The sequence below is a fragment of the Macrotis lagotis genome, chromosome 1 (genome assembly GCF_037893015.1).
Source record: "Macrotis lagotis isolate mMagLag1 chromosome 1, bilby.v1.9.chrom.fasta, whole genome shotgun sequence".
NCBI lineage: Eukaryota > Metazoa > Chordata > Mammalia > Peramelemorphia > Peramelidae > Macrotis > Macrotis lagotis.
The window spans coordinates 831,734,698-831,748,758 of record NC_133658.1 but is presented as its reverse complement, the minus strand read 5'-3'; the positions used below and the strand labels follow the sequence as shown (position 1 = coordinate 831,748,758).

The following is a 14,061-nucleotide window of genomic DNA, read 5'->3' as shown; positions in this document are numbered from 1 at the left end:
AAACAGAGAGAGAAAATCCATTCACCATCTGATTATGCCTTGAATAGTGCCATGCATTTAGATGTTAAATCAAGAATTTTTCCTTGATATTTATGGGATATATAATGCTTTGCTGACATTATGGGTTAAATGCTTGTACAAGGATAAATGATGTTCTGATATGGAATTTCTTTTCTTTAATAGATATAACAGTTTTCTCAATGGAGTGGCAAATGCATTATCAATACTTCCTCAAATCATAGTTCCCACTGTTGCTGGATTTTTCATTGGTCAAGTAAGATATTTGCTATCCAAAAATATTAATCTTCTACCTGAAATAAATCTATTTAAGAGATAAACAAAGCATAGGAAGACAAGAGTGATACGAAATACACAAAATTGAATTGTGATATTACTGAGATAAAGAAAACAGTCTAGAAATTGTTGTAGTCATTTTAACATGGGTAAAACAATTTTCCATCAAGGAAATAGCATTACAACTATTTGCCAGTGTGCGATGAAAAGGTCAGTGTTATTGGCTTTTATGGTAGAGTCTTAGAAGATTTCACTTTCACTTAGTCCTGTGTGAATGTGCTTTTCACAAGTTTCATTTTATTATAAATATCAAGACATCGGGGCAGCTAAGTGGCACAGTGGATAGAGCACCGGCCCTAGAGTCAGGAGTACCTGAGTTCAAATCTGGACTCAGACACATAATAATTACCTAGCTGTGTGGCCCTGGGCAAGTCACTTAAACCCATTGCCTTGCAAAAATACACACACACACACACACACACACACACACATATATATATATATATATATATATATATATATATATGAAGACATTCATATAACCAAATAGCACCAAATGGCACCAAAGTTAAATGAAGGAATAAACAAAGAGAAATAAAAGAACCTAAGAGTGCTCATAGAAGCAATGCTTATTAGACATATATTAGAACTATATACAATTTCTGAAAATGGCCTAAACTATTAATTCAATGAAAAAATTAATGCACTATCATTTAAAAATAGTAAAAAATAGTAAAATAGTAAAAATAAAAAAATAAAAAATATATATAAATTATAAATAAAAAATATAAAAAATAAAAAATAAAAATAAATAAAAATAAATTAATGCACTATCATTTAAAAATAGTAAAAAAATAGTAAAAAAAAGTAATTTTCCCCAATTATATAATGAAAATGACTTTTTGTCAAGGTATAGAATGGAAAACCTATAGAAACATTTAAAGCTCCCAGGCATCTCAAACCTCTTTATAGACTTAGCTAATTGTGAAATTCTGTAGATTGATATTATTCTGATTTTTTCACATCCATAGGATTCAGTAAATGGATGGAAGAATATCTTCTTTCTATCAGCTACAATTATTCTAATAGGGATGATCATTTTCCTAATTTTTGGCCGTGCAGAAATCCAGGACTGGGCTAAAGAGAGAACAGACACAACAACCCGTTTCTAAGTTTCTGAAAATAAGAACTAGAATTCAATCCTATTAAAAAAAAAGATTGTTAAAAATGTGATATCCATTTCTTGTAATTTCTTTTTTTTATTGCTTGATTTTGTACTCCTTCAATTACCTCTGTCTCCAGTTTCCTTGATCATATAACCTAAGGTTGTCTTGTAAATATATTGCTGATTGTCTTCTATATCATGTTCTATTTGGATTATTAAAGTCTTATGCCCATATTCCATGAAATAGTTTCTTGAATACTTTGAATTAGTTAATCTAAAAGGGATAAAATCTCAAGCAACTGGCAGAATAATTCTTCTGATACTTAAAAGATTATCAGGTGTTTATTCAATGCAGTAGTGAAGATTTCTGCTCATGAAATGCCTCTAATTATTTTTCTTTCAATAATACCTTCGCATAAATAATCTACAGGAGCTATTTCCTCTGTTGAGTGGGTCACTTGCTCTAATTCTCTTGACATCTGTTCATATGAATGGAACATGTAGGTTAACTATGTTATCCCTCAATCTTGTTATCTGACAGGTTCCCCTTGTTTCTCTGTTTTACATCTCTTTGGTGGCAAGATTTGTCCAGAGTAACTACCCAAAGAAATATGATATTCTCCATAAGTCCATAATTTTCATTTCTATCATCTTTCAGGTGATTTGCTCCTATAAATTTTTACAACTTTTGAAATACCATGGGTTACATTAAAAGAAGATCACCAAAATACTAGTTTAAATTTATTTTTTTTTCAAGGAGAACATTCAGGTCATTAAAAAGAATTGTACAATTTCTCAAATATAATCTAGCCAGTTCTTCTCTTCTTATAAAATTTGTTTATTTTTAATTCTGAATTTAAATGCAAAAAAAATCCAAGGGACACCTAGGTGATGCAGTAGATAGAGCACCTACCCAGGAGTCAGACGAACACAAGTTCAAATATGTCTTAGGTACTTAATACTTACTAGCTGTGTGACCATGAGCAAGTCACTTAAGCCCATTGCCCCACAAAAAAATAAACAACAAAATTTCCATACACATAGCAGAACATTAAAAGAAGATTCTATATGAAACTGTGAATCTCCATTTCCTGTTGCATGCTTATTTTCTAGAATACTTTTAAAAGTGTGCTTCTGTGCTTATTTTCTAGAATACTTTTAAAAGTGTGCTTCTGTTTCTGTTTTCTGTTCAAAATTGTCTTTCTGACATTCTGAAGTTTTGCTTTATTCCATGCATTTAAAAATATATTATATTGGCTCTTTCTCTTTTTTTGGCTTCACTATTTCTACCTCCTTCCCCCCTCCAAACTTCTTAATAAAAATAGTGAAAAACAAAGAGAAAAATAAAACCTTTCTGACACACATAGTAAAGAAAACTGAATTCCAATAGCAAGCTAGTACAAAAATTTTTGTCTTGATACTTGACGCTGTCTCTGTCAGAAGGAAGATACTGTGTATCATGAATGCTTTAGGGACATAGTTGAGCATTGTATCAGTTAGTTCTTAAGACATAAAAGTGTTGGGGGTAGGGGAAGCAGAGCCAAAATGATGGAGTAAAGACAGGAATTCCCACAAGCTCTTCCCCAGACCAATCCAAATAGCAAATTCTATAGTGGCAAAACCCACCAAAAACTCAGAGTGAAACTATTTCCCAGCCCAAGATAACCTGGAAGATTTACAGGAAATGTCTGTCCCACTGGGGTTAGAAAGGACCTGCAGCAAAGCCTGGCCCAGAGTAAACCAACTCGAGCCATCCAGGTACAGTCCTCAGGGTGCCTGGATCCCTGAGGGCATCTGGGTCCCTAGAAGCAGTTGTGGTTTCCAGACTTCTGAAACCAAGGATTGCAAGGACAAATGGGAGGGTCAGTGGGAAAATTGCAGCACCAGAATGAGTGTGGAGCCCAGTCCAATGCAAGCCTCAGACCAGCCCCAGTCCTCAGAAGTAGAAGTAGGCCTGGGGAGCCATCGTACAGGGAATGACCCAGCAACTGCTTCCAGAGTGCTCAGCCCACAAATGGCAAGGGTGCTGGGGTAGAAAAGAGGGGTCTCTACTATGCCTGGGACAGGATACTGTGGCTTTACCCATACTCAGATTCAGGTCACAATCTTGGGCCCCAAGCTGCCAATGTAGAGTAGAGATTCTCCTCAAGGTTCCAGGGCAGAGAAGTCTGTTTGTGATCATCCATAGACCAGAGTACAGTCCAGGAGAGCAGTCAGAGTCTCTCATAAGACCTTGAAGGAATTGAGGTACCTGGGGAGTATCCCTGAAAATAGATGCAAAAACCCTCAAAAGTTTGGGAAAGTGTATCCTCCACTCTGGAAGCAGACCCCCACATTAACAAAAAGTTAAAAGCAAGCCATAGGCTGGGGAAATGAGCAAACAACAGAAGAATAAAAGTCCAATCATAAGCAATTACTTTGGTCCTGTGAAGGGTCAAAATATACACTCAGAAGATAAGAAAGTAAAAATTTCTATATTCAAAGACTCTAAGAAAAAAGGGATCAATTTTAGGCTTTCAGAAAAGGATTTTGAAAATCAAGTAAGGGAGACAGAGGAAAAACTGGGAAGGAAAATGAAAGGAATGAGGGAAAATCATGAAAACCAAGTTAGCAGTTTGATGAAGGATATACAGAAAATATGAAGAAAATAACATCTTCAAAATCAGACTGGATTTAAAAGAAAAAGAGGTCCAAAAAGCCATTGAGGAAAAGAATACCTCAAAAAAGCAGAATTGGTCAAATGGAAAAGGAGATACAAAAACACACTGAAGAAAATAATTCCTTAAAATATAGAATGAATCAAAGAGAAGATGATTATTTTATGAGAAATCAGGAAACAATAAAACAAACCAAAAGAATGAAAAACTAGAAAATGAGAAATATTTCATTGAGAAAACAACTAACCTAGAAAACAGACCCAGGAGAGTTAATTTTAAAATTATTGGAAAGTCATGACTAACAAAAGTCCCTAGACATCATTCTTCAAAAAATTCTCCAGGAAAATTTCCCTGATATCCTAGAAGCAGAGGGTAAAATAGAAATTGAAAGAATATATCTATTATCTCCTCAAAGAGATCCAAAAATGAATACTGCTGGGAATATTAACGCCAAATTTCAGAACTCCCAAGTCAAAGAGAAAATAGTACAAGTAATCAGAAAGAAATAATTCATCATGGAGTTGCAGTCAGGATAACACAAGATTTAGCAGCTTCTACATTAAGGGCTTGTAGGGCTTGGAATATGGTATTCCATACAACAAAAAACTGGATTACAATGAAGAATCAACTCCCCCAAAAAACTAAACATACTCTGTCAGGGGAAAAGATAGGCATTCAATGAAAAAGGGGTCCTTTAAATTTTCCTGATGAAATGAAATGACATGAGCTGAACAGAAAGTTTGATCTTCAAGTAAAGGACCAGGTGAAACACAGAGAGGGTGAATGGGAAGGGCAAGTGATGAGGGACTTAATGATGTTGAACTGCTTGTATACCTGCATGGGAAAATGACTGATGCCTCATAAGAACTTTCTCATTTATTAGGGTTGTTAGGAGTATATGTTGTCAAGGCATGGGAGTTGAATTTGAATGTATAATATATTAAAATGATGGAGTTCATGGACAAGAAGAAATATATTGGAAGAAATGGAAAGGAGAAGTACAAAGGACTAAGATATTTCATGTAAAAGAGAAGGAAAAGTTTTTCCAATGGAGTGGAAGAGGGGGAAGGTGAGAGGGAGTAAGTGAGCCTTTGCTCTCTCATCAGTCATCCAAGTGGCTCAGAGAGTAAATAACATATATACTCAATTGGGCATAGAAATCTATCTTACTCTAAAGGAAAATTGTAGAGGAAAAGGGATGGGGTGAGGACAGGGGGAAGAGAGGGAGTAGTTGATAAAAGAGGGAGAGATTGTGGGAGAGGGTAGTCACATATAACACACTTTTGAGGAGGGACAGGGTGAAAAAGGAGAGAGAATAGAAAAAAATGGTCGTGGGGGAATAGGATGGAGAGAAATATAGCTAGCAATAACAATTATGGGGAAAATATTGAAGCAATTTCCCTGATGAACTTATGATAAAGAATGCTATTCATCCCAAAGAAAATGGTGATGGTGTCTGAGTACAGACTGAAGCATGTTTTTTTCTCACTTTATTTTTCTTGAAGTTTCTCTTTCTTTGTAGGGAGGGGGATTGTGTTTGCTTTTTCACATGATAATTTTTGTAATGTGTTTCAAAGCTACCCATTTTTAACCTACACCAAACAACTTACTTTCTCAATGGGAGGGGGATGAAGGGAGAGAATTTGAAACTCAAGATTTTGAAAGTAAATTTTGAAATTTTCTTTTGCCTGTAACTGGGGTAAAATTTTTAAATAGAATAAAATAGTTATAGAAAACATAAAAGTATTTTCTAATAAATAGAATTATTGCACAGTATTTTTTCAATAGATAAGTGCCAGGGAAAAAATATTAAGAGATCTATCCAACTACATGGAGAGCAGTACCCAAAGACCTATAGAACTGTAAATACTCTTTGGTTCATCAATATCCCCTGCTAAATTTGTATTCCAAAGAGATCATAAATAATGGAAAAAGATCCACATGTACAAAAATATTTATGGCCAATTTTGTTGTGACAAAGAATTGGAAATTAAGAGTATGCCTATCAATTGGAAAATGGCAAAACAAATTGTGTTATATGAATGCCATGGAATATTATTGTTTTAGAAGAAATGATATACAGGTGGATTTCAGAAAAACCTGTAAAAACTTTTATCAGGGGCAGCTAGGTGGCATAGTGGATAAAGCACCGGCCTTGGAGTCAGGAGTACCTGGGTTCAAATCCGGTCTCGGACACTTAATAATTAACTGGCTGTGTGGCTTTGGGCAAGCCACTTAATCCCATTTGCCTTGCAAAAACCTAAAATAAACTTATATTAATTGATGGTAAATGAAGGGAGCAGAAGCAGGGAAATAATGTGCACAGCAAAGCTGAGTGATGATCAACTATGATAGACTTGGATTTTCTCAGCAATACAAATCAATAATTAAAAACAATTCTAAAAGATGTGATGGAAAAAGCCATCCACATCCAGAGAAAGAACTATGGAGTCTGAGGCACAGATCAAAACATACTATTTTCACTTTTTCCAATACATTATTTTTTCTTCTCATTTTTCTTTTTCTTTTTGTTCTGATCTTTCTTTCATTAATATTGAAACAAGGAACATGATTGTGCACATATAATCTGTAACAGATTGCTTGCTGTGTTGAGGAAATGGGAGGAAAGATGAGAGAGAGAAAATTTCACAAAAATGAATGTTGTGCTTCCCATCAAGATGGTAGAGAGAAATCAGGCACTGTTTTTAAGCTCTCCTAGCTTTCTCTCAGAATTAACATGAACCAAGTCTCTTAACAGATTCTATACCCACAGAACCCATAGAAGGGGAAATGTAGGTATGCCCAGGGCAGAGTGTGGAAATCCAATGCAGAGAAGTTAGGGTTAAGCCAGTGCCTAATCTGAGATAAGCAGTGGAAGCATTTGCTGTGTGCTGATGAGAGAGCTCCAGTAGGGAAGTCCAGTTTGGTTAATCTGGAAGACCCAGGCCATGAAACCCAGTGTTTGTAGCCTAGTAGTACTGGTGTTTCTAGCTGAGCCCTCTCCCCAACCTTGTTCCCCTGGGAGGATGACTTTCTCTAGAACAAACACAGAAACAGCCTAGGTGTTCACACTTTGCCCCAAATCCCAGAGGGTAGCAGAAGATCCTCCTCAGTGCCAATTATGCTGATTACCGAGAGAGAGAGAGAGAGAGAGAGAGAGAGAGAGAGAGAGAGAGACAGAGAGACAGAGAGACAGAGAGAGAGAGAGACAGAGAGACAGAGAGACAGAGAGACAGAGAAACAGAGAGACAGAGAGACACTAAATTTTCTAGCCTAAGAGTACAGACCAGATTCTATGATCCTGGCCCAGGCCTAGGGAGTGGGCCATTGACAAATAAAGAGAAATCAAGAGAAAACTTCTGACATTCTTTACTGGTGGGCTGACTGAGTAACCCCATGTAATTCCTAACCCCAGTGAACAAGGCCTCTAGAAATCTCAACACTGAAGGCCTGCAAACTAGTTGCTCTTCCGACACAAGATGCTAGGGGAAAAAACCTAAATGAAGAAAAAGCCAGAACAAATCAGGGTCCATTGAATGTTACCTAGGAGATAAGGATACTAGTTCAGGAAGACATAAGGGATGGAACTTCTGAGAAGAATATGAATTGGTCTCTAGCCAAGAAAGTCTTCTTAGAGGAAATCAGGAAGGAATTTAAAAATCAAATGGAAAAATTGGGAAAAGAAATGCATGAGAATATTAACACTATGCAAGAGAAAATTAACTTCATATAACAAACAAACAAATTCTTTGAAAACACAATTGGGAAATTGGAAAAAGATAATGATTCCTTCAAAAACAGAATTGACCAATTGAAAAAGGAGATGCAAAAAATAAATAAATAAACTCTTATTTTAAAAAAAAAATCAGAATCTGTGGAAAGCAAAGACTGCAAGTCACCAGGTATCTGAGAAAAAAATTTTAAATGATAGAAAATATAAAATACCTCATTAGCAAAACAAGTTACCTGGAAAATATATCCAGAAGAGACAATTTAATAATCATAGGACTACTTGAAAAGTCTTGAAGGGGAAAAAAGCCCACACTACATAATCCAGGATATAGTGAAGGAGAACTGCTCTGATATTTTGGAACCAGAGGCCAAAAGAGTCATTGAAAAAATACATAGATCCCCTCCTGATAGGGATCCTTAAAAGAAAACACCAAGGAATATTGTAGCCAAACTCCAATGCCATTAGATCACTGAGAAAATTCTACAAACAGCTAGAAAGAAACAATTCAAATATCAAGGAGCTACAGTCAGGATTACACAGGATCTGGTTGCATCAACATTAAGGAATTGTAGGGCCTGCAATATGATAGTCTGGAGAGCAACAGAGATTATATTACAGCCAAGAATTCACTATCCAGCAAGACTGAGTCTTCTCTTTAAGGGGTAAAGATGGATATTTAAGTAAATAGGAGACATTCAATTTTTCCCGATGAAAAGACCAGAGCTAAACAGAAAATTTGATCTTCAAACAGCAAACTCAATAGATACATGTAAAGGGGGAAAGAAAAAAGAAACTATTATCCAATAAGATTAAAATGGTTATATCTCTACCTGGGAGGAAGCTTCTCATAACTCTTGAGAATTGTAACTCTATTAGAGGGAATAAACTTAGCCAGCAGGAACAGACACTCATGACATGTCCATGACTTTGATGGAATGATTTAAAAACGATATCTCATTAAAAAGGGAGGACACAGGGCTTCTAGGTGGTGCAGTGGATAGAGCCCCAGCCCTGGAGTCAGGAATACCTGAGTTCAAATCTGACCTCAGACACTTAATAAGTATCTAGCTGTGTGGCCTTGGGCAAGCCACTTAACCCCATTTGCCTTTCAAAAAAACTAACAAAAAGGAGGACAGTAAATAGACATGAGGAAGTGAGAGATTGAACAGGGTAAATTGCATCACATGAAGAGGTGCATAGGACCTTTTGAAACAGAGGGGAAGAATGGAGGAGGTGAGAATCACCTGACTCTTATTGTCATCAGATTTGACTCTAAGAGGGATCGATACACACACTCAGTTGAGTTTAGAAACTTATCTTACATTTCAAGTATTTAGAGGATAATGGCATGTGGGGAGAGGTAGGGCGAGAGGAAAGTATACTCTGACAGAAGGAAGGGAAAGAAGAAGGGGTAAAGGAAAAGGGGGACAAAAGAGAAAGGGTTGGATAGAAGGGAGTAAACACACTGAAGAAGGTGGTATTCAGAAGTAAAATAATGGGAAGTAGGGATAAAGTGAAAAAAAGGAGAAAATACAAATTTCAAAAAAGATAGCATGGAGAGCAATAGTTAGTAATTATAACTCTGATTGTGAATGGGTTGAACTGTCCCAAAAAATGGAAGCAGATAGCAGAGTGGCCTAAAATCTAGAATCCTACAATATGTTGCTTATAAGGAACATATTTGAAGCAGAGAGGTATATACAGAGTAAAGGTAAAAGGATAGAGAAGAATATATTATGGTTCAGCTGAAGTGAAAAAGGCAGGATTAGCAATTCTTATCTCAGACAAAACAGCTAAAAAATTAGATCTTATTAAAAGAGATAAAGAAGGAAACTATAATCTCCTAAAAGGTACCATAGACAAGGAAGGAATATCAATAATAAATATGTATGCACCAAGTGCTTTAACATCCATATACTTAGAGGAAAAGATGAATGAGTTACATGAAAATATAGACAGCAAAACTCTACTGGTGGGACACTTCAACTTTCCCATCTCAGAATTATATAATTCTAAATGTAAAATAAACAAGTTAAGGTGGTGATTAGAATGTTAGAAAATTTAGACATGATAGATCTGTGGAGAAAACTGACTGGGGATAGACAGGAATATACCTTTTTTATCTGCAGTACATATCACCTACACAAAAAATGACCATGTACTAGGGCATTAAAAACATCATAATCAAATGCAGAAAGACATAAATATTTAATGCATCCTTTTCAGACCATGGTGCAATAAAATCATGTGTAATAAAAGACCATGGAGAGATGGACCTAAAACTAATTAAAACTAAATAATCTAATTTAAAAAATGAGTAGATCAAATAGTAAATCATAGAAAGAATTAGTGATTTCATCCAAGACAATGACAGCAAACCAAACCTTATGGGATACAGCTAAAGCAGTTATTAGTGGATATATGATATTTGTAAATGCATACATGAATAAAATAGAAAACAAGGAAATCAATAAATTGTGCATGTAACCAAAAAATTTAGAGAAAGAACAAATTTAAAATCCCCAATTAAATATAAATTAGAAATTCTGAAGAAATTAATAAAAGCAAAAGGAAAATAACTGTTAAACTAATAAATAAAATCAAGAGTTGGTTTATGAAAAAAGCAATAAAATAGAGAAATCTTTGATTAGTTTGATTTAAAAATAAGAAAGTAGAAAATTAAATTTCTAGTATCAAAAAAGGAAAAAAGATGAATTCAGCACCAATGAGGAGGAAATAGAAGTAATAATTCAGAACAATTTTGCTCAATTTACAGAAAAATTTATGGCAATAAATCTGATAATCTAAGTGAACAGTATGAAAAATCACAAAAATATAAATTGCCCAAGTTAAAAAAAGAGGAAATTAAATACTTAAATATCCTTATCTCAAAAAAAGAAAAGAAAATCAGCAAGCTATATCAATGAATTTCCAAAGACAAAATCTCCAGGGTCAGATGGATTCACAAGTGAATGCTATTAAATACTCAAGGAACAATTGGTTCTAATTCTATATAAATTGTTTGCCAAAATAGGTGAAGACGGATTTCTGACAAATTCCTTCTGTAACATTAATATGGTGCTGATATCTAAATCAGGAAGAGTCAAAACAGAGAAGTAATATTATAGACCAATTTCCCTAATGTATACAGAAGCAAAATTTTCAAATAAAATATTAACTCAGTGATTACAGCAAGTTATCTAGGATAATGCACTATGACCAAGCAGGATTTATTCCAGGAATGCAAAGTTGGTACAATATTGGGAAAACTTGTCAGCATAATTGACTGTATCAATAGCAAACCTAACAGAATTCATATGATTATCTCAATAGGTGCTGAAAAAACTTTTGTCAAAATACAGCACCCATTCCTAGAGAGTGTAGGAATAAATATATTGTTCCTTAAAATCATAAGAAGTATCTAGCTGCAACCATCAACAAGCATTATATGCAATGGGGATAAGCTAGAAAAATTCCCAATAAGATCAGGAGTGAAACAAAGATGCCCATTATCACCACTACTATTCAATTATGGTATTGAAAATGTTAGCCTTAGCAATAAGAGATGATAAAGAAATTGAATGAATTAGAATTAGGAATGAAGAAACAAAATTCTCACTCTTTGCAGATGACATGATGATATACCCAAATAACCCTAAAAAATCATCTAAAAAATTTCTGGCAACAATTAGCAAAATTAAGCAAAGTCACAGGACATAAAATAAACCCACATAAATTCTCATCATTTCTATATATTCCTGACAAGATAGAACAGCAAGAGATAGAAAGAGAAATCCCATTTAAAATAACTTCAGACAACATAAAACACATGGGAATCTACCTTCCAAGTCACACTCAGAAACTCTATGAAAACAACTATAAAACACTTTTCACATAAATAAAATCAGATCTAAATAACTGGATAAATATCAATTGTTCATGGATAGGCTGAGCTAATATAACAAAAATGCCAATTCTACCTAAATTAATCTACTTATTTAGTGCCATATCATTCAAACTTCCAAAAAATTACTTTGGTGAGCTGGAAAACAAATAGTTTTACTAAATTTAGACAGAGGAACAAAAATTCAAGAATATTAAGGAAATTGATGAAAAATGCAAAAGAAGGAAACCTAGCCATACCAGATCTAAAAATATATCATAAATCATCAGTTATCAAAAGTGTCTGGTACAGGTTAAGAAATAGAATAATGGGGCTGGCTAGATGGAGCAGTGGATAGAGCACCAGCCTTGGTGTCAGGAGTACCTGACTTCAAATTCAGCCTCAGACACTTAATAATTACCTAGCTGTGTGGCCTTGGGCAAGCCATTTAACCCCATTTGCCTTGCCTAAAAAAGAAGTAGAATGGTGGATCAGTGTAATAGATTAGGTGGAAAAGATATAGAAAGAAATGATTATAGTAATCTGCCATTTGATAAGCCCAAAGAGTCCAGCTTCTGGGATAAGAACTCTGTCTTCGATAAAAACTGGGAAAACTAAAAGATAGCATGGAAGAAATTAGGATTAGAACAGCGTTTCACACCCTATACCTACATAAGGGTCAAAATGAATGTAGAATTTAGACTTAAAAGACAATATTATAAACAAATTATGAAAACAAGGAATAGTATACCTGACAGATCTATGGAAAGGGGAGCAGTTTATGACCAAAGAAGATATAGAGAATGTTACAAAAATCAAACTGGATAATTTGGATTCCATTAAATTAAAAAGGTTTTGCACAATCAAAACCACTATATCTAAAATCAAAAGGAATGTACTAAATTGGAAAACAATGTTTATGAGTATTTCTGACAAAGGACTCATTTCTAAAGTATATAGAGAACTGAGTAAAATGTTTTAAAAAACAAGTCTTTCCCCAATTGACAAATGGTCAAAGCATATGCTAAGGCAATTCTTGGACCAGGAAGTAAAAGCCATCCAAAGTCATAAGAAAAATTGTTCTAAATCATTACTTATTAGAGAAATGTAAATTATAGCATCTCTGTGGTACCACCTCATATCTCTTATATTGGCCAATATGACCAGAAAGGATAATGTACAGTGATGGAAATCTGGGGCACTAATGCATTGTTGGTGGAGCTGTCAACTGATCCAACTTTTCTGGAGAGCAATCTGGTATTATGCCCAGAGGGCAATAAAAATGTGCATATCCTTTGGTCCAGCAATACCACTAATGGCTCTATATCCGGAATAAATAATGAAAAAGGGGGTAAAATCCCACATGTACAAAAATATTAATAACAGTTCTGTTTGTAGTGGAAAAGAATTGAAAATTGAGGGGATTCCCATCACTTGGGAAATGTTTGAACAAATTGTGGTATATGTATTGTTCTATGATAAATAATGAGCAATGGGATTTTAGAAAAGTCTGGAAAGATTTGCAAGAATTGATGCTGAATGCGATGAGCAGAACCAGAAGAACACTTGCTCACTCCATCAAGTGCAATCATCAGAGACAATTTTAAGGTATCTAATGGAGAATACCATCTGTATCCAGAGAAGGAACTTATTATCTTCAATTTTAAAAAGTTGTCTTATGTATTATATAATTTTGCTATCTCTAATGTTTTCTTTCTTCTTTCAGATCTGTTTCTTCTCTCACAATACATTTAACTTTGATCTCTGCATATCATGGATGTAAATGTAAAGACTATATCAGATTGCCTTCTTTTGGGGGAAGGGGGAGGGAAGGGAGGGAGGGAGGGAGGAAAAATTGTAAAACTCAAAACCTTGGAACAAAAATAATTGATAGAAACTACCATTGTATGTAAATGAAAAACAAATAAAATATGTATATAAAAAATGAAAGTTGTTTATATTTACACGTAAAGAGTTTGTCAGTGGTTGGCATTTTTTTTTGTCAAATGCATTTTCTTTTGTGCTTTGTTGTAGATGGTAATGTTTCACTGTGGGCTTAAACAATTTTTATGTTATTTGACTTCCTCGCAGAAACTCTGGCTACAAAAGTTCACTATTCATGGAAGTGGCAATTTAATACTCAAAAATTTTGCTAAGCGCTTCAAAATCCTTAAATATACACAGGATTAAAAAACACAAAAAAGAGCAATAAAAAAGATGTGCAAGACAAAGAAATGAAGCATTCAGCTGACAGAGAAATACCTAAATATGGGGGAACTATCTCAAATGATTTTCACCTCATCAAGGTCAGTTGAGTGAGATGAATGTC

At 34.6% G+C, this 14,061-nt stretch overlaps 1 protein-coding gene across 2 annotated transcripts in view; it reads left to right on the top strand.

Annotated features, from left to right (window-relative positions):
• LOC141508537 (sodium-dependent phosphate transport protein 3-like) overlaps positions 1-1,724 on the top strand; it is a 113,588-nt gene extending 111,864 nt beyond the window's left edge. For both annotated transcript variants that reach the window (XM_074217233.1, XM_074217234.1), the window contains 2 exons: positions 184-274; positions 1,326-1,724. In XM_074217233.1, coding sequence (XP_074073334.1) covers positions 184-274; positions 1,326-1,466 — 232 coding nt within the window. In that variant the 3' untranslated portion in view covers positions 1,467-1,724. The remainder of the gene's footprint in view (positions 1-183; positions 275-1,325) is intronic.
• Positions 1,725-14,061: the final 12,337 nt, after the last annotated feature.